This window comes from Myripristis murdjan, chromosome 13, assembly GCF_902150065.1.
Source record: "Myripristis murdjan chromosome 13, fMyrMur1.1, whole genome shotgun sequence".
NCBI classification, from domain to species: Eukaryota; Metazoa; Chordata; class Actinopteri; order Holocentriformes; family Holocentridae; genus Myripristis; species Myripristis murdjan.
The window spans coordinates 2,804,115-2,828,127 of NC_043992.1; the positions used below are offsets into that span (position 1 = coordinate 2,804,115).

General features: G+C 39.5%; 3 protein-coding genes across 6 annotated transcripts in view; 1 reads left to right on the forward strand and 2 right to left on the reverse strand.

Moving 5' to 3' along the window:
* Positions 1 to 986, reverse strand: part of cep295 (centrosomal protein 295) — a 30,533-nt gene extending 29,547 nt beyond the window's left edge. For all 4 annotated transcript variants that reach the window (XM_030067823.1, XM_030067822.1, XM_030067824.1 and 1 more), the window contains exon 1: positions 599 to 986. In XM_030067823.1, coding sequence (XP_029923683.1) covers positions 599 to 697 — 99 coding nt within the window. In that variant the 5' untranslated portion in view covers positions 698 to 986. The remainder of the gene's footprint in view (positions 1 to 598) is intronic.
* A 257-nt stretch (positions 987 to 1,243) lies between these two features.
* med17 (mediator complex subunit 17) lies at positions 1,244 to 15,149 on the forward strand. Its single transcript, XM_030067829.1, has 13 exons — positions 1,244 to 1,401; positions 3,304 to 3,548; positions 3,927 to 4,090; positions 4,255 to 4,474; positions 5,322 to 5,458; positions 6,290 to 6,371; positions 8,390 to 8,542; positions 9,153 to 9,283; positions 9,987 to 10,171; positions 11,067 to 11,204; positions 12,328 to 12,445; positions 12,798 to 12,957; positions 14,632 to 15,149. Exons 2-13 carry the CDS (start codon positions 3,314 to 3,316, stop codon positions 14,838 to 14,840), a joined length of 1,932 nt encoding a protein of 643 aa, XP_029923689.1. The 5' UTR covers positions 1,244 to 1,401; positions 3,304 to 3,313; the 3' UTR covers positions 14,841 to 15,149.
* A 1,084-nt stretch (positions 15,150 to 16,233) lies between these two features.
* On the reverse strand, positions 16,234 to 23,350 carry vstm5 (V-set and transmembrane domain containing 5). Its single transcript, XM_030067846.1, has 4 exons — positions 23,259 to 23,350; positions 21,271 to 21,597; positions 17,525 to 17,668; positions 16,234 to 16,343 (listed from the first exon to the last, which is right to left on the reverse strand). The coding sequence occupies exons 1-4, from the start codon at positions 23,332 to 23,334 to the stop codon at positions 16,312 to 16,314; spliced, it is 579 nt and encodes a 192-aa protein (XP_029923706.1). The 5' UTR covers positions 23,335 to 23,350; the 3' UTR covers positions 16,234 to 16,311.
* Positions 23,351 to 24,013: the final 663 nt, after the last annotated feature.

The following is a 24,013-nucleotide window of genomic DNA, read 5'->3' on the forward strand; positions in this document are numbered from 1 at the left end:
CCTAAGGTCAGCTACAGGAATGTAACTCTCTACAACACCTCCGCTCTGTTTAATGGAGAGCCCTCACAACTCTCAGCGCCGCAGTTTCTGTCTCAGCTGCACTACTCTCAGTTTTGCTCTTACAGCAACCACAACAATCTTCATGGTGAATTGCACATATTTATACTCCTACGTTATGTCACTGCATTAGAATATTGTATGCCATCCTATGTGACATTGTATATTTATTATATTATTTGGGTCTGCTAATATACCATTACTCTATTAAATATTTAGATAAATATTTATAAATGTACACACATATTTCAGGACACATATAGTCCACACAAAGGTTCAAAGGTGAAACGTCTATGGATATTCTATAGATATATTTTAGTATATTTGATTTTGCATCACTCGTATAGGGTATACATGGGGTTTTTCTTATATTTTTTGCATTGATTTTTGCATTTTATTTATCTTGTTATTTATGTTTTTGTCTGGACAATCTGCTGCTGTAACACAATAGTTTCCCAATTTGGGATCAGCAAAGCACATCTATCTATCTATCTATCAATCTATCAACTAAAACCACTTCATAGTCACAGAGCTGACTTACCTGCAGTATTCGCAGCTTTCTCCTCCTCTCCTGCTCCTCTCGTATAAGCCGAGCCTCTTCGTTAGGACTCAGTCTTAATGTGGCCACTTTTCTCTTCATTTTTAATCATATTTCGCAAAAACAATGAGAGAACAGCAGCTCACTCACGGTTAGCTGAGCCTGCTAGCTAGCATATGCTAACTGTCGAGCAGAACAACGAAATGCAGTGTCGCGCTCTCATTGTCCGACGTTCGTTACGCTGACGTTTTAAAACATTTTAAAACATAAATCGGAAACGCATAATATATCGCTACCACTACCAGAGAATGCTCCAAGTGAAGGCTAAACCAAGCGTTAAAGTTTTGTTTATCATCCGACATCCATGCCAACAAGTGCTCGTTTTTTTGCCGAAAACGTCACATCCGGTTGTTTAAACTGCCCGCCTGGCCCGTTCCTCCTATATAAGATATTTACCTCACAAACATACGCACGCTGTTTTTCACGCAGTATTTACACAAAGAAAAGTTACACAAATTGAAAAAATAACTTACATAAAAAATAATGAGTATGTAATTTTGAAGTTTAAGCTGTGAGAGCGAAAACTACCCCTAAACAAGGATCTTTGGGGTCATCAAGTTTGTGGCGTTTGTCCACTAGGGGCAGCAGAATGCACAGTCTTTGTTCCTGTGCATAGAAATGAACGAAGAAGTCCATTCACGTCGTTTCTTCTCTCTGTGCTAGCAGAGATTGACGTTCACAAGCTACATTTTTGTTTTCCAGATATTATCGGGCACAGACGTGACTGTCGACTGAACATCAGCGAGGTAAAATATACACAGGCAATGGATTAATTGTTATCCTAGTTTTGGCTGATAGTTTATTCCTGATGTCCATAAAGGGTAGCATGGAGCTGCTGCTAGCTAGTTCAGTTAGCTACAAGTAGTCAATACAGAGCAAATCTTGAACACATCCGTGGTCAAATGTTTTGCTAGTTAGCAGCAAGTTCGTTCTGTTGGTAGCATCGTAACTTACAGTGAACATTAACAAGCCAAACAAAACCAACACCAAGTCAGTACGCAGTGTCTATCTCTAACTATGTGTTAAATTTTATTATCAATATTTAACAATATCCCTGAGGAGAAATTGGGGCAGCTGCTCAAATTATCAAGAGAAGAATTAAGTTGCACTATAAATTGAACTATTAAATTAAATTAAATTATTAAATTCAACTATAGAAATGTGAAAAAAAAGATGTGCATCATGTAGAAAGTGGTAAAAGAACTGTGTGCATTAGGGGAGACCGGGGATGATAGTAACACTTTTTGTTTGAACAAGTGTAACTCAGTGGTTCTTTGTGCTAGAGATCTCAAATTTTGACATGCGGTACCCATATTTGTCTGCTATAAATGACATACACTTGGACTTCTACTACACCATCACAGATTATGTAAATTAATGTCAAATGCAAAGAGGTATGTTGTTACAACCTACCCCAGTACCGGGGTGAGTTGTAACACTACTTGGGGATGAATTTTACAATTGGATTATTATGCTTAAAAAAGATCCACACTAATAAATGTGTGGAAGCACATTGATGAATAATAAAGAAGGAACCATAAACTTGAAAGACTACAAAAATAATAATGATAAAATAAATAAAAAGTATAAGTTAAATACAATAAAAAATAAATACAATAAAATAAATACATTTATATAATATAAAATAAAGAATAATAAAGTATAAAGTGGTTTGTGTTGTGTGTGTGTGTTTTATAGCCTGAAACAGGTTAATGTGAAAAAGCATTTGAACACTTGGAGATCTGTGGAACAATCAACAAACCACTTTTGAACAGTGTGGTGCCAAGCTGCACTAAGTACTTAGTAAGTACTAAAAGGCTTTTGAACAGTTGTACTGTCTATTGAGCAATAAACAAAACACTTTTGAACTGTGTTTTTAAGGTGCAGAAGTACTTAGTAAGTAACTATTAACTAAGCAAACTGCCTAAGGCATAATACATATGTTTAATTAGATAGGTGAAGAACCGTTACAACACTCCCCATGCCAGGCAGCCATTAAAAAGCTAACATTTTTTAACATTTAGCTTTAAAGCTAGCACAAATTAAACTAGAGAAACTGCTACTTGAGCTTATGTAAGCGTTTTTTGGCTCAGTTGACAGTTTTCAACTCAGAGACATGAGGCTTCACCAGTGAGCTCTATTTGTAAGTGGGTATGGACTGTATTGATGACATCACCACAGCTCGTTTCTGATTGGTCAAATTGAGAGTGTTACAACTATCCCTTTGTTACAGCTATCCCCGGTCTCCCCTATGTCTAAATATGAGCGTTAATCCTACAAAATGTTGCTTCAGTAAATACAGAAATAAGAAACTGAGCATATGTAAAAAGTAAACCTACATACTCCATATATGTACGAGGATATTGCACTGTTGAATTGTTGTAAAGTTGTATGGGTATAAATTATTGCACAGTGAAATAGTTATATAGGCTAATTAATAGTTATAAGTAAAACGGGCACTTATGAGAGATATTTAACTCTTAATTTCAGTTTTAATAATTAGTCAGAAAAGATTCTTAGAATATAAAATTTAAGTTGATGCAATTTTTAGACACAGTGCAACAGGTATTAAATAGTCTGAGTATTCTGCTGTATAGTATCAGGATGTTGAGCTGCATGTGTGACTCTCCTCTTCCTCCTCATCCCAGCATCATCATCATGTCAGGCGGTCCAGCGGTGCGGGTCAGCATCGAGTCATCCTGTGAGAAGCAGGTGCAGGAGGTGGCCCTGGATGGGACTGAAACGTATGTCCCCCCGCTGTCCATGTCCCAGAACCTGGCCAAGATGGCCCAGAGGATCGACTTTGGCCAGGGCTCCGACTCCGAGGAGGAGGGAACCGAGGGTGATGCCAGGGACCGCGAGTGGGGCAAGCAGGAGCCGGAGGAGGAGGAAGGTGAGAGAGAATTTAGATAGACAGATAATCTTTATCGTCCACAGATGTGGGAATTTGCCTTCAGCTTCACAGAGCAGTAAGGGTTTCTGCATAGATCAGATTTAAACTAAATATCTTAATGTTGTATTAGAGAAAATAGAAAGTGAAGTGAACAAGAGTCTTCTCTTCCTCCTCAGCATTTGCTGCCCAGGTCTGTTGAGCAAGACAGACATTCCCTTACTGCTGCAGTGGAGCTGAAGCATGAATGTGTGTAGTTGCATGAATCTGAAGCTGGCTGAATGAGGAGAGAATGGGAAAATAAAGCGCATCATATAATGGAACTCAGATGGATTAGATTTTTCTGGTAATTAAAACCTAATTTGTCGTTCCTGTGGTCAGGCACAGTGAAGTTCCAGCCGTCGCTCTGGCCGTGGGACTCGGTACGCAACAACCTGCGCAGCTCCCTGACAGAGATGTGTGTGTTGTATGATGTGCTGAGCGTGGTGAAGGAGAAGAAGTACATGGCCTTAGACCCGGTGTCTCAGGACCCGGCAGCCAGCAAGGTAGAATGGATTAACGAACCTACAGAAACACATGAGAACATGGAGAATATCGTCAGATATGATGACCATCTTGTTCAGTTTCTCAAAAAAATACATGCACCTTTCCTTGCATATGGTATTTAGTGCTTTTATACACACCCTAACCACTTTTCCTTGCTCTTCAGACGCCACAGGTTTTCCAGTTGATCAGTAAGAAGAAGTCTTTGGCCACGGCTGCGCAGCTCTTGCTGAAGGGAGCGGAGAAGCTGAGTAAGTCAGTGGCAGAGAACCAGGAGAACAGGAGGCAGAGGGACTTCAACTCCGAGCTGCTGCGCCTCCGCTCACAGTGGAAGCTACGTAAAGTCGGAGACAAGATCCTAGGGGACCTCAGCTACCGTAGTGCAGGTGGGAAAGCCCCGTGTGTGTGTATAAAATAATGTTCTTCATAAAGGGCTTTTTATATAACATGGTTGCTTCATGGGTGTTATGAGTTAACCAGTGGATTTAAATAGGTCACTATATAAATAAATGTTTTGAGCACTTAGTGCTGTTATTTTGGTTTGTTTGTCCGCGTGCCATTCAAACTGAGGTGCCAACAAAGAAATTTCACCGAGAGTATGCCTGAATTAACGAGTGTCAGTCTTTTTCTAAATGAACGTAAAGAGCAGTTTATTGGGAATGAAAATTTAATCTGAATCAACTTGCTAAAACAATGCCTTATTAAGTGCAACAAGATGGACACTTGCATCTGATAGCAGCAGATATTCATGTTTGGAAAGTCTAAAGAAGCAAGGGTAAACGGCAGTCTTGACTATTACTCAAATTAATTCATTTTTCCTTCTGTTTGTAACTGGTAAGAACACCAGAGAATATAACTGATGATGAACAACCACTGACAATCATCATGCTTGGCTAAAGTAGCAGGAACCCGGATCAGATTTGTTTGATGTAGGATGACAAATCACCAAAACTGTCCAATAAATGAGCTACCTGTGAGTTCATCCTGTGTTTGTTTATATACTCCAGTTGATTTGTGATTGGCCTACAAACACAGAAGACACAACAAAGTAACTTCTAAACTGACCTTTTTACATGTAGGTCTGTGTGCAGCCTTGGCTTTTGGACTGTGAAACTCTTTGTTAACCAAAGTCAAATGTACCATTCATCTTGTTTACCATCCAAACCAGCAGACATGTGACTGCTTCATTGTTATGTGACACTGTATCTGTTTTTGACTCTTTTGTCCCTGCAGGCTCCTTGTTTCCTCACCAAGGCACATTTGAGGTGATCAAGAACACAGACATCGACCTGGACAAAAAGATCCCAGAGGACTACTGCCCCCTGGACGTCCAGATCCCCAGTGATCTGGAGGGATCTGCTTACATTAAGGTGAGACGGGCCACATGGCTCTGCTTGATGGATAAAACAATGTTAAATAAAAGTGCAAGTAAAACATAAAATCAGATGACTCTTATTTTATGGATTACCCACCTTTTCAACTGACTGTGTCATTGTGTGAGAACAGCTTGTGTGAGTTGTGAGGGAAACCCCCTGAGTGAACGAACACACATCTGGAGAAATTGAGAGCTGATGAACAAAATGGCCTAAAAGTTAAAAAAGACTCTGCTTACATGAAGGCAAGGTACAGGGATTTACTGTTAATTGGAGATGCAGTGTTCACTGCATGTTCTTCTTACTGACCTTATGATCTAATACCCTCTCTGTGTTACGTTAGGAAGAGTCTGATCCTTTGCAGTATAGGTTAGGAAAAATTAAGAACAAAAAGACATCGATCTGAAGACATTTGGTGTGCAGGTGACTAGGGCTGCGCAATTCTTGCTGAAATGTGAACCACAATTTCCCTCTCTAAGAATTGAGATCACAATTCTTTCACACGATTTTTACTTTTTCAACTAAAATATTTATTGCACTCTTAGATGCTCAAGTAAAAAAAAATGTGAGGTGCTTGGCATCTAAACAGGACTTTAAACAGACAATATAGCATATCAAGTGCTTGACTTAAACTTAAAAGTCTCTTGTAACAAAAATGAGATTGGATAGATGTATGGATCGAGATTCTGATTCTATTCATTTATTTATTTTTAACAGTTAACAAGAACAGACATCTGTGTGCAAGATTGTGGGGATTTTACTGTCTTGATTTGAAGAGGTAAAGTTGTAATTATGGTATTCTAACAAGATATCATCATCTGTCCTCAGGTGTCCATCCAGAAACAAGCCCCAGACATCGGTGATCTGGGGACGGTGAACCTGTTCAGGAGACAGCCCAAAGCCAAATCAGGTACAGGTCAAACCTCAGACATGACGCTTGCATCAGTTTGACTCGCTTGCTTTCCACAAAGTGAGGGCATTTTTTCGGAGTTGGAGAATACAGTTTATCAAGCAGGTGACTTCATAGGAGTCAGTCAAAATATATTTGATGTCTTGTGTCAAACATTTTCTCCATTAGATGTGGAGGGTTCAGACATTTTTCTCCACAGAAACTGTAGCAGTGATGGAAGTAGCCTTACCTTACTTACAGGGACGCTCCAATCAGGATTTTCTGCCCGATCCTGATCGCTGATCTTTCTTTCATTTTTTTTTTTTCCAAGATCAGTCAATAACAATACTACCATGGCATACTAAGGTCACTGTAGGGATAAAAAAGAATTATGCGGCCGGGGCAAGGGGGGTAATATTCCAAGAAGAATTTTTTCAGATTAAACTGGTAAGTTTATGAGAAACTGACAAATTTATGAGAAAGAAAACTTGAAAATTCTGAGATTAGAAACTCACAAATTTACAAGAAAAAAAAACTTGGAAAAATCGTTTTCTTTAGTGAGAAGGAAATCCAGGTGATTTTCACACAGAATCACAATCTTCTCATCAGCATCTGGACTCTGAAGAGACATTGCTGTGACCGATTCAGAAAAAAACAATCTGGTGATTCTGGGCTCCAATCAGCAGGATTTCCTTGTTACTAAATCCCATTGCAAAGTAGAATTTGATGAGGTCATCAGCCCTGCAGTAAACTTTCAGTGGCTAAAGAGATGGTCCCCACACTGTCAGTCCCTGCCTGTCCAAGTACCTTTGAGCCAGACACTGAATGCTTGCCCAGTCACTCATTGTGTCTTAAGATGATGAGGGAAACTACTCAAATAATTACACAGAGTCATGGGAATTGATCAGAGCCCGTAGAGAGATCTGCCAGAAACACCAAAACATGAATTTTATAACAATATGAACAGAAATAAATAAGACTGTCTCAGTGAAACTGTTTTTTTTCTTGATAAATGACTCAAACAATTAATGGATCATTGTAATATTTAGTCAGTCAGCGAATCTTTTCTGTGCTACATCAAATTCTTTATATTTGTAATCTTCAAAACCAACTTTTTAGGCCACCTGTCTGGCTGGTAGACAGAATCATCTACCTGCCAAAAATAGAGTTTTGAGTTTTAAAATGTATGTCTTGTCCATGACCTTATACAGACAGATTTTATTTTGTTTTTTGGTCTTGTCTCCATTCTTTGATTTTGGTGGTTACTGGCTACAAAGAACTACCATTAGGTTTTTGAACATTTTTAGGCTACCGTATTTCCCCAATTAATCGCCCAGGCGTTTAATACGCAAAATCAACTTGGACCCCAGGCGTTTAAAAGAACTATTCGCTGCAGGCCTTTATTTATTTTTGCACAGACCTGCACCAGGCCATTATCGTGATGACAGTTACTGTCCAACATATTTACAGTCGGTCGATTTAAGATTATGGTACACCCTTTTTTCTGACGTTAGCTAGCTCTCTTATTTTGACAGAAAACAGAAGTGCCGCACAGTTATTGTGCGGCTAACTGTTTACTGCTGCAAAAATAAGGTGAATAGCCTTATTTTGGGTTACCTCAATATAATGCAAATAATCGCCCCGGCGGTTATTCGGGTGGGCGTTTAATACGCAAAATGGGTGCAGACCCCAGGCGTTTATAAGAACTAGGCGGCTATTTGCGGCCGGGCGATTAATTGGGGAAATACGGTAAGTAAACCATCCAGGCAGCAGAGTAACAGGAGGGAAACAGTTTTGTTTTGTTTGGCTCACAGTCAGACAGATTTACGGTGGCCAGCAGGGACAAACTTTGAGAACAGACAAAACCAAAGACTGCATACAGCTAAGGTGGTAAAATAGTTTTATTCACCTCAGTAGGACACTACATAGTGTGGCAGGGGAATTGTATTACTTGCAAAACATTTTTAACTGCATTTGGTACATGACCTGCAATAAACTTGGTCTCGCCCTTGCGCTCTCTCTCTCTCTCTCTCTGTCAGGTACACAGCCTTGGCATGTGAAGCTGGAGGCAGCTCAGAACGTTTTGCTCTGTAAGGAGATCTTTGCTCAGCTGTCCAGGGAAGCTGTGCAGATCAAATCTCAGATCCCTCACATCGTGGTGAAGAACCAGATCATCTCTCAGCCCTTCCCAGGTCAGAGCTGTTACAGAAAAATAACCTGCAAGTTGCAAAACAGTGACAGTAACATCTGGTCTTGTGAGAAGAAAATTCCAAAAGATGCACATAAAAGGGTCAGTGACTGTATTCCCTTGGTCAGTGGTTTTCAAGATGATGATAACAAAGCAGAAAGAAAAAAACATTTTACTTTGCAAAATTATCATAATTATTTTACCAGCTTTTATACCTTTCTTCATTTTTCTCATGCAACATTGAGTAGTTTTAAAGCACAAGGCTTTCTCTGATGATTAAGCAAATGAAATAACCTGAACAGGTGGTCATTCTTTAGCTGGACTGTTCACCACTCTGCATATGCAGCCTGTGACAGAGGCTCGTGAGTAGCCATTGGTTTGTTTTAAGGGATCATGAGCCGACAAGGGTGAGAACCACTGCCCCAGGCAGTAAATTAATTCATATCTTTGCATTTGAAAAAAATGAGGCTAATACAGGCAGCATTCTTGTTCAGAAACCCGTCAAACCAACCGTTCCTGTTTTGTTTTATCCCTGTTGCTCTTTGCTTTGCTGTAATTTACTAAGAAGTACACAGTGCTGAAGGGAGTTTTTTGTCCCTCTGTTCCCTCCATAGGTCTGCAGCTGTCCATCTCGCTGTGTCACTCTACAGGAGAGAAGAAGAACCAGCGGGCGTCTCCTGAGAGACCCAAACCAGACGACCACCTGTATGTCCTGGAGCATAACCTGCACCAGCTGATGAGAGAGGTCAGACCCTCCGCCTCCATCTGTTTCCACTGCACTTCATTTGGTTTAGTTAGAGGCTCCTGTTCACAGGATTGGAGAGAAAAGATGAAAAGAAAAAGGAATTGGTTTGGTTTGGTTTGTACATAACGGAGAAAAAAACACTTCTATTTCTAATGTTCTCTGTAAAAAAAATATATACACAGTACAGGCCAAAAGTTTGGACACACCTTCTCATTCAATGCGTTTTCTTTATTTTCATGACTATTTACATTGTAGATTCTCACTGAAGGAATCAAAACTATGAATGAACACATGTGGAGTTATGTACTTAACAAAAAAAGGTGAAATAACTGAAAACATGTTTTATATTCTAGTTTCTTCAAAATAGTCACCCTTTGCTCTGATTACTGCTTTGCACACTCTTGGCATTCTCTCGAGAAGGTGTGTCCAAACTTTTGGCCTGTACTGTATATATTTTTCATTCAGAGATTTGTTAACAACATGAAACCAACAAATATTCTTCCAAAGGCAAAAGTGCTACTTAGACTATTTAAAACAAACATAAAAATACTTAAAGTATAATTCAGCTTAGTGCTAAGATAACTCTCAGCTGCCCAGGAGGTGCAGAGGTCCAAACATCACTGGTTTATTTTGAACAGTTCCATTTGTAATGGATATATCTTATAAAATCCCACTTCCTGGATCTGCCTTTCCTTCCTCTCAGTTCCACAAACAGCAGCTGAGCTCCGTGGTGATGCCTCACCCAGCCAGCGCCCCGTTCGGCCACAAGCGTCTGCGCCTGGCGGGGCCGCTGGCCTATGACAAGGCCGAGATCTCTAGCCTGCAGCAGAGCGAGGGGCTGCTGGAGAAGATCATCAAACAGGCCAAACACATCTTCCTACGCAGCAGGTAACAGCTGAGTTTTACTTTTATAAATATCACATGTTACCAGAAGCTGCTTTTGTGCTATATTTGAGGGTTTGAGGGTTTTTAAGTAATATGAAAGTACATTTTATTTATTCAGCACATTTAAACACAACTCAAGCTGACCAAAGTGCTGTAGAAAGGACATTAAATACCAAGTTGACAGTAAATCAGTACATATTTCAACAATAATAAACAACAGGGGACACATACAGAGTTATAGACATGACAGTAAATTAAGAAATTAGTGCGCCAACAATGCTAGTGAATAAAAATGTGTCTTTAACCTGGATTTAAAGACCTAGAGGGAGCACATCTAATGTCTAATGGCCACTGGTTCCACATGCATGGTGCAGCGAGTGCAAAGGCCTTAGTTTTCTTTTTCAAAGACACCTGTGTTAGGACCCTATGATTTCCACAATGCAGAAAACACAGATTGAATCACAGAATCATAACTATTATAGTCAGTTTTATAGCTCTTGAAGCTCTTTCTTTAATTAAAAAAAGAAAAACAGTGCAATGTTGATATTCATTCAAATTCACTGATAGTCATTAAATATTGAACATGTTCTTATCGAATTGTTGAAATTTTATTCATCCACCACATGATTAGACACTTTCTCATTTCAAAATGTGCCTAAATTGCAAAACACGGAGATCACAAAAATTAAATCGGGAAACACAGGAATTAAACAAGGAAAAAAAAAATCAGTAAATCAATAAAATTAGAGCAGATTTCACCCTTCAGTATTCTTTTGTTAAGGCAGTGTTGACTGTATTATGCTTTGGGAAGCACTGCGTGTCCTCACTGGGAATGTACTCTCTCTCTCTGTGTGTGTGTGTGTGTGTGTGTGTGTGTGTGTGTGTGTGTGAATTGCAGGACGGCGCGGACCATTGACAGTCTGGCCAGCCGCATTGAAGACCCGCAGATCCAGGCCCACTGGTCCAACATCAACGACGTGTACGAGTCCAGCGTCAAGGTCCTGATCACCTCGCAGGGCTACGAGCAGATCTGCAAGTGAGCGACAACAGGGATTAACATGATAGGCCTTCAGCTCTCCTGTTATGATGGATTATTTTGATATTTAGATTGGAATTATAAAATGAGTTAATGGCAGTGACAGATTCTTTACATCTGGTTGTATTTAATCAAAGCAGAGTTTGGAAGTAAGAATTGCATTTTTGTGCAATTGGATGGTGAGCTTCCTGTTGTGGAAATGTGTCAGAAACTTGCCCTTACTGCCATTCTACCTTGAAAATCAGACATCCTCTGAACGGCCACACTCTCTAATTTGTGGCTGTAAAGTTTCATGAGGCTGTGATTCTCATAGAGGTTACTACAGGTCATTTTATACAGTGATGTCAAGTTTGAAAAAATGGTCTCACTCCAGTGAAATGGCTGCAACGTCATCACACATGAATCAAATGTGGCTTATTGAATCTCCAGTCAAAGCCAACTGATGCAGCTCCAAGACTGTTTAGGCCCCAGTCTGCACACACACACCATTTTACAACAGGCCACAAGACCACATGTGGACTGCAGGGTTAGTGGCCCAAACTGCATGGGGTTAGCAGAAGGTGGGCATGTCTGCAAAAGGGAGAGCCGTGGCTGCCCAGAGAACCCATTTTCATTCACACATCTTGAGGTCAGAGGTCAAAGGACCTTGCTGGAAATGACCATGCTGTTTTTTCCCTCACCAAAGTTTAGTTGAACTTTGCCATGCCCTCTCCTCTAGCTCTGAAACTGAGCCCTCTGAGATGGCAGGCCCCAGAACAGTAAGAGTTTACATTTGACCCGTGTGTGTCACAGGACAACTTTATTTCTCTAAACTTAAATTTTTCTGGTATTCTGATTCTGTTCTTATACTGTTGGCAGGTTTTTGTTTCATTATTCTGGGTGTTTAATGCATATTAAATCCAGTTCAGTGTAAAATTTGGCGTTCTGAAGCCTGTAGATAATTTATCTGCACAGTCTGTAGTTTCTCCTCTCTTTCATGAATGTTTTTTATAGATTAAAGTAAAGCTCAAACTCTGTGTGTGTGTGTGTGTGTGTGTGTGTGTGTGTGTGTGTGTGTGTGTGTGTGTGTGTGTGTGTGTGTGTGTGTGTGTGTGTGTGTGTGTGTGTGTGTGTGTGTGTTCAGATCGATCCAGCTGCAGCTGAACATCGGTGTGGAGCAGATCAGAGTGGTGCACAGAGACGGACGCGTCATCACGCTCTCGCACCAAGAACAGGAGCTGCAGGACTTCCTCCTCTCACAGGTTTCATTTTACATCTCTTTTATTGGTCTACAAATTCAATGTTAAGTATAGGTGATAATTAGAAAGTCATGTAACGAAATGACTTCCAAATCATGTCAAGACTTACCTCAAAATTTATTGTAAATGAACCCCAGGCTCAGGATTTTTTTCCACTATCAGCTCTGGGTAAATTAGTTAGCTAATTCTTCATGCTTTTGTCTTTACTGCAGTTTCCTGGTTGCAGACAGTGGCTCCTCATTCCCGTTATTTAGGGTTTTTTTTCTTAGTTTTTAATTTTTTTTCTGTCTCTTCAATGTCTGGTCTTTAAGTCTGGTGTAACGCTGCCCCCTTGTGTCTGTGTTGTGTTCTGCAGATGTCGCAGCATCAGGTGCATGCTGTGCAGCAGCTGGCCAAGGTGATGGGCTGGCACGTGCTGAGCTTCAGTAACCACGTGGGCCTCGGCCCCGTGGAGAGCATCGGAAACGCCTCCGCCATCACTGTCGCCTCCTCCAATGGCGAGTACGCCATCTCAGGTAACGTGAGCTGAGATAACATTTTTTTTTTTTTTTTTATTGAGGTAAAATGCTTTAGAAGCATGCTCTGTTTTTTGTCCATCTATGAATAACAAAAATCCTCCAAAAACAGTTTAATAGCTTGAAAAACAGCAAATGGTGATGTATTTCTCATTTATGGGCCCATTGCTTTGCACAGCAGATAGACCACCATACCATGCAGCAACAAGACTTAATGGAGCTCATTCATAAAACTTCCCAGCAAGGTTGAGCATGACATGAAGGGCAGATAGTGTCACAGTAGTGACATTCATAACCTTTAAGTACCTGGTCAGTATCAGCATAATATTTTCCTTGAACTCTCGTCACTTTTGATTATTTGCATATTATGAAGGGGATCTTCTTAAAACCTCCCAGCTGCATTAAACATTCCACCTGATCTATTTAGATTGTATGATGTCAAAATGAATGTTAACTAATGAATAAATTTAAATGATGATGAGGGAAAAAACAACAGAGACTGTTACACTCGACCCTAAGACATTAGTTATCATCAGAAACACACATTTTTAAAAATAAACCTGGCATTTATAAATGTGGCTCCTATGGTTTTGGCCGATGGATGATGACATCTTCGATCACCGTTTGCTGACAGCCATCGACCATGGAGCCCTCTATTATCGTAACGTTGACATTTGAAAGCCCATACGGTCCAAACAAAAAAATTTTATAATTTCAGTGACTTTGTTGGACCATACAAAAATGAATTTATTACTTAATTGTCACTTATTTGCAGGGATTTCCCTTGGGCTGAGGTTGAATTTCAGAATGATCTTCATTTATCTTCAGGAGGTATAACATTCAGGGCTCGTGACCAAATGTCCCATCGTCCCTGGAACAGACAAAAATGACTTTGGGACAGACAAACATCTCCTGTAGGACGCTTTCTGGACAAAAGTTGAATTCAGGGATTTTTCAAAATTACTTTTTTGGCATTTCCTCTAAATTTGATAGTTACAGTGCTCTACCTGCTGAGCTGCCGGAGCGAAATATTTCAGTAAAAATGCAGTCAATTGAAAAGGTTTGTCTCTAGCCCTGATAACTGCCCCAGACAGCTTTTCTTTTTTTTTTTTTTTTTTTTCTTAAGAGGCACTCTATGTTTTCCACAGCTGAATACAACAAGCTCCTGCCTACTCTCTGGAGGAGGGTGGTGAAAGTCATTCTGGAAAATGTAGGAAATCACTGATGTACAAGTAGATGAGGCAGGTAGATAGAAAATGAGTTCACCCAAAAAAAAAAGAAAGAAAATTACAAGATCTGTACACATCTATGTAAATACAGTATTATCAGACTTTTCTTTTTATTTTATTTTTATAGATGCTTTTATTTTTATAGATGTAGTTATTAATTAATGATACCTTTATTTTATTTCATTTTTAACACTTTTTATTGTGTTTTTTTTTGTTTTATTTTTATTGCTTTTATCTTGATTTTACCTTAGTTTTGTATCGCTCTTGATTGACTTTTCTGTACAGCTCTCTGTTGATATTTTGCTTTCTGATTATTCTGCTGTTGCCATGTCTGTCAAAGCACTTAATAAACTCTTGTTTTTAAAGGTGCGATATAAATAAAGCATAGTGTTATTTTTATTATTATTATTTACCAAGAAGCGTGTGTGTATGTCTGTCCTTTCAGTGCGTAATGGCCCAGAGAGCGGCTGCAAGGTTTTGGTCCAGTTTCCTCGCAGTCAGAGCAAAGAGCTGCCAAAAAGCGACGTCATCCAGGACGCAAAGTGGAGCCACCTCAGGGGCCCGCACAAGGAGGTGCACTGGAGCAAGATGGAGGGACGCAATTTTGTCTACAAGATGGAGCTGCTCATGGCAGCGCTCACCCCCTGTCCGTAAACACAGAACCGGCAGAGCCCTGAGAGCCCTGTTCAAAGACACATTTTTATACAGAAGAAGATGGTGGTGGCACACTGAAAATAAAGTTTTCTAGATGATAAAACCACAGGAAGTGAAAGACATTATCACAGCTTCTGCTTTGGCCTTTATGTACTGTAGGCTTGTCGTGGTTCATGAGCCAGTCTGTGCTGGCTCATGAACGACTGTTTGATCCAAAATAAAAAAGCAATATCTGTCTGCAGACTTGTGCTCCAGTGCTGATCGTATCTCATCCTCATCAGAGCAGAGGAACACAGCAGGGACATGAAATTCAGGTTTTATTGTCTTCTATAGTATTTCTCATTCATTATTATTGAGGCTCTCATTCCTGCTGCTTTTCAGCCATTTTTTATGTTTATTGTTATCACATGCTTGGCTGCTCAAGCAGCAAGTCTCTGGAAGTTTCCTTGGTGTGAATTCAGTTGAGGCTTCACGTGAAAAAAAAAAAACAACAACTCAAAACTATGATCAATAGATAGATATGAGAGAGCTTTGAGTTTTTTATTGCACTTATAGTCTAATGGACTCTTTCAAAATTCAAATTCAACACCTCTGACAACTTGAAACAGCCTTATGTAGTATGTCTGATGGCTTGCAGTATTTACACTGCAAAAAATATCCATTTAACTGAGGCATTTAGTTTGATTTAGTTTTGAAATCACAGAAGTTGAAAAAGAAGTTTTTGCTCTGAATACCTGAAAAAATCTACCAGTGGGATGAGATAATCTCATTTGTTTCCAATGCAGTTCACTTGTTTCCAGAGTTTTCTTGAATCTAGTGTCATTTTCTTGATTCTAGTGGGCAGATCTTATTCTGCCTTGTTTCATCATATTCATACTTTATCGTTATTTAGTTATCAGTTTATACATGTACTCCCAGAAAAATTCCTGAAACAAATGAAAATGCACTGGAACTGCAAATGGGATTATCTAATCCCACTGTCAGATTACAAATAAAAAGAAAATTTTAACACTGAGTATGAGACATAATGACTTTTTCATTGTACATACAATAAATTGTAAAAATCACAATTCAAGAAATTCAGTGTCCAAGGTGCACACCTAATATCAGTTTGGGTTGTGGATGTGAGGACAACTAGAGTGACAGAAAAAAACACAGTGCTCATTTTGCTCTGAAAATAAATACATAATTTGTCTCAGTGTCTAAAGTAATTAATGTACATTCAATGCAGCGTTATGGGCCATGTGCAGCACCTGCAGTGTTTTCAGAGTAAAGTGAGTTTTCTTGATTGACAATCCTTCATCATACTGACTGAGCAAAGTGGAGAACTAAAATGACTCTCATTTACTGTATGTACAGCACACCTACAAAAAAAAGCATTTTAAACAAAGTCCTTGCTGCAGAGCTGACATGCCTGTTTAACAGTCTTTTGTGTTTTCCACGCCAGTTTTGGAGCAACACTCGGTGTTCATCACAGAGGCTGCAGCTCTGTTTCATCATTTTCTGAAAAGAGAGAAGTAAACTTTGTCAGGAAACAGAAAGTAGAGTCACAAACCAGGAAAAATGAAGTTGTTGTGGATGTTGCAGACCTTTGTATTCAAACACACCCAACAGATAACTTCCACCCACACTCACCCCTACTGAGTTGCATGGAACACAGTGATGTTAAAAAAAAATAAAATAAATAAAATAAAATAAAACACTAAACCCACTGTCGAAACAAACTAATACAACAAAGAGTTTTATTTTCTGAGAAGGATCCTGGAGATAACATCCTACTGTGATTTTTATTTTAGCTATTACGGAGAGTAACTCCTAATATGTTTTAATCCTTTTATTATCTTTGTTTATTTTCTTTATTACATTGCTAAAAATCTCCACCTTAGCAAGTAAATTAATCTAAAAATCTGTATTAAAAAAATAAATCTGTCAGTGGGATGAGATAATCCCACCATATTGTGACTAAAATCACTAGCATTTCCTTCTTCTGGGTTTTTTTCTCATGAATTTGTTACTATAAATGTCAGAATATTCTGTTTTTTTTTTTTTTTTTCTCAAATTCATGACACTAATGTCAGAATCTAATCTCATCACATTGAGTCTGACACTAAGGTTTAAAATCTTGTTTCTCTTCCAACAAGATAAAAAAAAAAAATCTGTCAGTGGGATGAGATAGTTGTTTCAGGAATGTTTCTGGGAACAATTATAATTGTGCTGAAACAAGGCAGAATAAGAAAATGACTGAAAATGAAGAAAAATGTGGAAACGATCTAATTTGCATTGGAGACAAGTGGGAATAGATTATCTCATCCAACTTGTCCCATTCTTCTTCTTCTTCTTCTTTTTTTTTTTTTACCTTGTTTGAAGAAAAAAAAGATGTTAACACTGAGGATTAGACTGAATGACTTGCAAAGGTGAAGTTTTTAGCAGTGTAAAGAAAAATATAAACAAATAGTATTGAGGGATTAAAAACAAAAACAAGACTCTCTATAATGACTAAAATTAAAACACACACACACACACACACACACACACACACACACACACACATTAGGATGTTTTTTCCAGGATCTTGTTCAGTGGAATTATCTCATCCCACTGGCAGATTTTTTACATTCAAAAACCACTGTTATATCTTATAAAGCCATAAATGCTTTTTCTTTTGCTTGTCATTCATGCTGTACCTGGCATCTGTTTCCTGCGCCTCCATGCCACGATCCTCCTGTAGGCTTTATCCAGGAGCCACATGGCCAGCATGAGGAGGCCGGCCAGGCAGGCCAGCACCAGGGCCGACACCGACAGGTACTGCAGGTCCTCATACAGCACCTCTGCAGGACAGGGACACACACACTCAACTTAACCTCTCACCATCCAGCGGTTCAGTTCCTATGGGTAGCATTTCCTTTTAGCTTAGCATAAAGACTTGAAGCATATGGGAGTCATTAGCCTGGTTCCATAAAAGTGAAAGAAAAACTTAGAAGATGTGTGTTTCAAGTGGATATAATCCATGTGTCAATAAGACAGCTTCAGAGTTGCTGTAAGGTTGATTTTTTTCACTTTGACGGAGCCAGGCTAACAACTCCCACAGACTTAAAGTCTTTATGCTAAGCTAACAGGAAATACTACCCACAGGAACTGAACCACTGGACGTACAGAGGAAAAAATATTATCAAACATCTTGTCTCAGTCCACCCAATCTATTGGAAATATAAATATAGTATATGCTATTTACAAAGGGAGAAGGAAGCGCTGCAATGCTCTAGTGGGTCCTATGACAGGAAGTCTTGCTTGATGTTAGTCTTTGACAACCTTAGAAAAAATTCAGTCTTCCTCAGGGTCCCTGAAGAAGACTGAGAGTCAATACGCATTGGTCTGCTTAGTTGCCTTGCTCAAAGAATACATAATAATTTTGCTTCATTCAAGGATGGAGTGATTGTCTGCATCAACTTAAGATTAATATCAAGCAACACTTAGAGGATTTTGTTTCAAAATAGTAAAGGCTAGGTCATGTTGGCCAATTTTTGCTCTCCCTTGAGATCGTCCAAGACTGTACAGATGAATCCTGGCTGGGTCAGAGCCACTTTTGTCATTTTGACTTTTAGCCTTGTAACAGGCAGCATGCAAACTTTTCCTGCAATCTTTGGATTTGGTCGACGAATAGGTGGATTCCAGCTTTGTTAAGCTTTTCTTGTTTGAACAACTCGTGGCGTCCAGCCTTTCAGTCCTTTAAAATTTTAATCTTTACAATGAAAAAAGTTGCTGTCAGCCACAGTCCAGTTGTGTTTTGGTGCTGCCATGTTTCTGTCCCTCATCACATCACTCACACGTCACCTGATGTTCCCCCCACATGGAGCAAATATGTGCAAAGAATAGATTTATTCCAGCCATAGAGAAACCATCACATTAAGAGTTTACATGGTTATTGGCTGCTAATATTTTTCTATTGAATGGATTATCACAGTTTACACCAGCCCTCTCAACCCAATTGAAAATTCCCTCTGATCAGGCCAGTCTCTTCTGACATGAGTTTTTTTTTTTTATTCTGGGTGTCAAGTTGAGTCTAAACAATCCTCCCTCCACAGTTTTGTATAGTGCACCTTTAAAGGCTGTGTGACAGTAAAATGATGCAGTTTTCTCAACTAATTAGACTGTTACAGTTGCTCTGTTTTGTTTTTTTTTTTTGTTTGTTTTGGGTTTTTTTTTTTGTTTTTTTGTTTTAACTTCTACCTGCTTGGTCATCATATCCACATCACTGATGACTGTTTACTCAAAATAAATAACTTATGAAAGCACTAGTCATCCCTGCAATCATCACATATCAATATCAAAGTATTTGGTCAAAGATATTGTGGTATGTGATTGTGGCTTTCACACCCAGCACTGGTGTGTGTTTTATGTTCTGCAGTTGCATGCAACGTTGAAAATGTTTTTCATGTCTCCTTCACAGACATTGAAACAGTCTGTACACAATATTTACGCAATATTTTCTCATGAAACATGAAGGGTTGCCTGTTGAAATCCCCCGGCAAGCTGGGGAAATCTGAACAAGTGAACAAGTGTCAACAGCTGCCATCAAAGTGCCTTTGAGCAAGGCACACAGCCACACACAAACTGCAGTGGAGCTGCAGACGCGTGTGTGAACATGTGGAGCAGGGCATTGCTGGCAAAGATCATGCTGGCTTAGCAAACCTTACCCTGGATAAACACAGTGAAAATAACACTCAATCCCCGTCACAGAGCCATGAGGAATGCGTTTCCTCTGTTTACTCTAATCTAATGAGATGTTCGTAAAAATAACACAAGACGCTGCATGCACCGAGCTGCTCCTGAGCATAAATATGTGGAAACTTGTACTACAACCCTTCAAGCTCCAACTACTACCTGCACTACAAGCAACTTCCATAAATGAGATGAGACAGCTCACAAATCACACCTCATGCAAGTCATTTCACATTCACTGTTAAAATTTAGCTTTTCTTCAAATAAGACCAACAAAATCTCTCCCAGTGGGATGAGATAATCCCACTTGGTTCCAATGCAGTTTACTTGTTTCAGGATTTTTTCTTTGACGAGGTATAAATGTGTTGAAACGAAGCAGAATAAGGCAGATCAGCCAACTAATATCAAAAAAGTGACAATTGATTCAAGAAAATTCTAGAATCAAGTTGATTAGCATTTAAAACAAGTGGGATTATTTCATTCCACTGACAGATTTCTTTTTTTTTTTACCTTGTTGGAAGAAAAACAAGATTTTTTGCCTCAACGTGAAACCCAATGTATAATGGCGTATTAGGGCCATTGAAGGGAGAAAAAGAAATTACAAAGCCAGTGGGATGGGGTAAGGTTCAGAGAAAAAAAACTGAGATTACTGTTGTAAATTTACAAGAAAAAAAAAGACAGAAGATTCTCTGAGATTCAAGTGGTATATATATCAAAAATTCTGAGATTATAAAGTCACAAATTTTTGAGTTGTGTCTCACACAACTCAGAAATTCTAAGATTAAAGCCTACATTTATGGGAAAAAAAACAGAAATTTATCACAAAATTATAAATTTTCAAATCAAAACTAGAAAATTCTGAGATTATAGTCACAAATTTACGAGAATAAATTGACTTTCTTCTACTGTGGCATTTAGTAAGAAGGAAATCATGGCGATTTTAGTTTTTTTTTTTCCTCATAAATTTATGGCTTTAATCTCCGAAAGTCTGAGGGTTTTTTTCCCCCTTTGAATATTAGCCCCCTCCCCTGACATCATAATTTTATTTTTCCATATAACAGCCTTAACCCCTTCAGACCCGCATTTTTTCTGCTGGGCAATTTTTTTTTTTTTTAACTGATTCTGCCTCCTCTCCAACATAAAAACAAAGTGGAAAATACACATTTTTGCTAACTCATGTTTTTAATAGTATTTTTTCATGGACATCAGACTTTGAAAAAATCCTGTAAATTAACCATATGATGTATGTTCAAAATTACTTAAAATATGATCACTTGTAACAGTTACAGTTATGCTGACAGAAAATTTGTTTGGCCATCATGAATATAAATTTATATTTTTGATTGAAAATGGGCACTGACTCCTCCCTCTCTGCAGTCGCTCAGCCGTGCTTGTCTTGTCCGATATCTGTCACTCTCTCAGAGCGTGCTCAAAGTCATATGTTTGGATAATCAGGATCCAACCAGTAACCAGCATTACTGACATCATTCAATTACCCAGTATTTATTGGTTTAGAGACAGAAATATGTCATGTCCATTCCAATGGGCGCAGGGTCTGAAGGGGTTATATACTTGAGGACTTTTTTTTTTTTTTTGCAGCGCAGAGGTTAGGCCCGCTCTCCCTACCTTTTCTTTTTTCATTTCTCGTGTTACAAACTGAACAGAGGGACAGAGGACCATCATCTCCTTGAACAAACCCAAATCATCTCACCATTCACTTTCAGGACGAAGCCGGCGTCCTTGCTGCTGCCCTCGGTCTCTGTGACAGTCACCACGTAGTAGCCAGCGTCCTGCAGCCGCAGGTCGGACAGGCCCATGGAGCCATTGTTGTAAGGCTTTACTCTGTCCCTGTAATCCACAGTTATGTTGGTGTACACTCCCGGCTGCCACGTCCCGATGCTGCGGCTCACTGCCGCCGACATAAAGGTCCAGTGTATGGTGGGGATCCCACGGCAACTGACATCCACCGAGAAAACCACATCATCCTGCACTGAGCGGGTGAGGCTCCTCTGGGGAGACTGGATGGAGATGGCTCCAGCTGCACAGGTGAAAGGATGACAGGAGCGCTCACATGACTTACACAAGTCTCAGATAACATGGATTTGTTGTGGAATGCTTCATCGAGCAACAAAGGATGTACAAAACAGAAAAAATTTAGGATGTGTGGCCAGAGCTCCCACTGCAAAAAAGTCATTTAGTTTTGTCTTCAGCTTTAAAATGTTTCTTTTTTTGTTTTAATTACAGTAAACCAAGGTCTTTAAAAAAATCTGCCAGAGAGATGAGATTAGCATTGTGTCCAATCAACTTGTATCCAGAAATTTCTTAAATTTGTCTTGATCCTAGTAGGCTGATCTACCTTATTCTGCCTTGTTTCAGCAGGTTTATGCTTGGTCCCAGAAAAAATTGAAACAAGTAAAACTCCACTAGAAACAAGTGGCAGAGTTTCTTTTTGTTTTCTTTTCTTTTTCCCCCTTTTTTTAATTAACAACAACAGCAACAACAACAAAAAAAGATTTTAACACTGAATATTAGACTAAATGACTTGTCTGTGGAGCTTTTGCAAGATAGATAAATAGATAGACAGAGCTAGACAGAGATAGACAGTTCCATTCCACACTGTCATATAGTTACTGTTCAGCCGCCAAGGTACATGTAAGGTAAGTGTAATAAAAAACATTTCCTTCAGCTCCATAAAAGGAAATGTCTCAACTCATGTGACACACAGTCATTCACTGCACCAGCAGTCATATTCTTGGTTTTCTTTACCCTCTGAAATCAAAATGTAAAAATAGCATTTTCACAGGCCAAAGAAGCGACTTTTTAAATATTTTTGTGTGCTGGCAGCACCTTTAGGTTTCAGAGGGTCGATGTGTTACATCAACATCCTGAAACATGGATGAGGGGCTGCCAAAGGGGGAATGTAGAGAGCGGGTTTGGACAAACAACTTTATTCTTATTAAGATGTGTGTAAAAAAAATGTACAAAATGTGTGTAAAAAAATGTACAAAGGGAGCCAATAATAATAATAATAATAATAATAATAATAAAATAACCCTTGGGACTTGTCAAGGGTCCCTGCTCCAACATGGAATAAAACTGTCAAGTGACCCTTCACATGACCTTGACACATGACACAACATGGAAAAATAAATATGTTTCTTTACTTGCTCACAAGCTGGCTGCTGCTGGAACCAAACCTGACAGACAGGCGGAAGAGTTTGGATTTTGTGTGAATCCCCCTTTAGTGCTGCTTTTTAAATTGCCCCCTTGCACTAAATATTTCAGATCTGGTTCTGCTGGAGGTGTGTTTAGCTACTCAGTGAAGCAAAGGGAAAGAATTTGACCTGAGAAAGCCAACAGTGACTAAGACATAAGACAACATGGGGGGAAAAAAGTGCCTATCCTTTTACAGTATCAAGGCTGTCATCACTGCTATGTGCCCAGCTGGGTTTGTGTTGACTGTCGCCTGGTATGCAGAGTGAGCCGCCGTGGCTGAGAAAATGTTGAGGTCACAGAGTTGTTCCTAAAGAATGTGCCCCTGCCAGGTTTCTCTATTTGAGTTTCTATTGAGAAGGGCTGGGCACACATCCTATATGCATCTGTTGCTTAACAAATACAGGCCTGCACTCCAGGGAAGACACAAACACAGTAGCCTATAAAATGTCTCTGTAAATCAATAACCATGTGTTGGACACTTACCTAGGTGACACATATACAATGTGATGCTGAGAAGCAGAGGGACATCCTGTGTGTGCCAGAGCCTAAGAGGCCACATTAGAATCGCAGACCCATTTGGTTGAAACACCTCCGAGGAATCTTCACCGGCTTATTTCACATTCTGAAGCATTCTCCGTTCTGTCTTGATCCGTCCACAAACAGACACACAGGCTCTCCTTGCTTCCCAGGGTCCTCCACTTGTTCTCTCTTGTGTATGTGTGTGTTTCCCTATCTTTTTGTGAGAAGCGTGAGTGTTTGTGTTAGAAGCGCTCCTCTCTCAGGTGTGATCTGAGACTCCTCTGTTCTGAAACACATACCTGTGCAAGTCAACGCCACCCAGCCCACACCTATCAGACAGGTTGAGCAGGGAGATTACTGAGCACACAGGAACTCGCAGGTGCATGCGCGCACAGGTTGACAAACCCGGCTAAACATGTCAAACAGGTGTGTATTCACACGTTTGCTGACGGATACAGAGGTGTGAACATACACTTACACCACTTGTGACGCTTTACATGAGCTTTTCCATTTTGTCTGCTTTCCACTTTTTCCTGCATTTCATTTCAGAGGAAATTCTTGTACTTTTTCCTGCGCTACATTTATCTGACAGCTGGAGTTACTTTGTAAAAGAAACTTCTCCATGCAAAACATCAAATGTGATGCATTGCTGGAGTATAAACTAGCCAACAAGATATGGAGTAGTTAGCGCTACAACACTGAAATACAGTCCTCCCAAA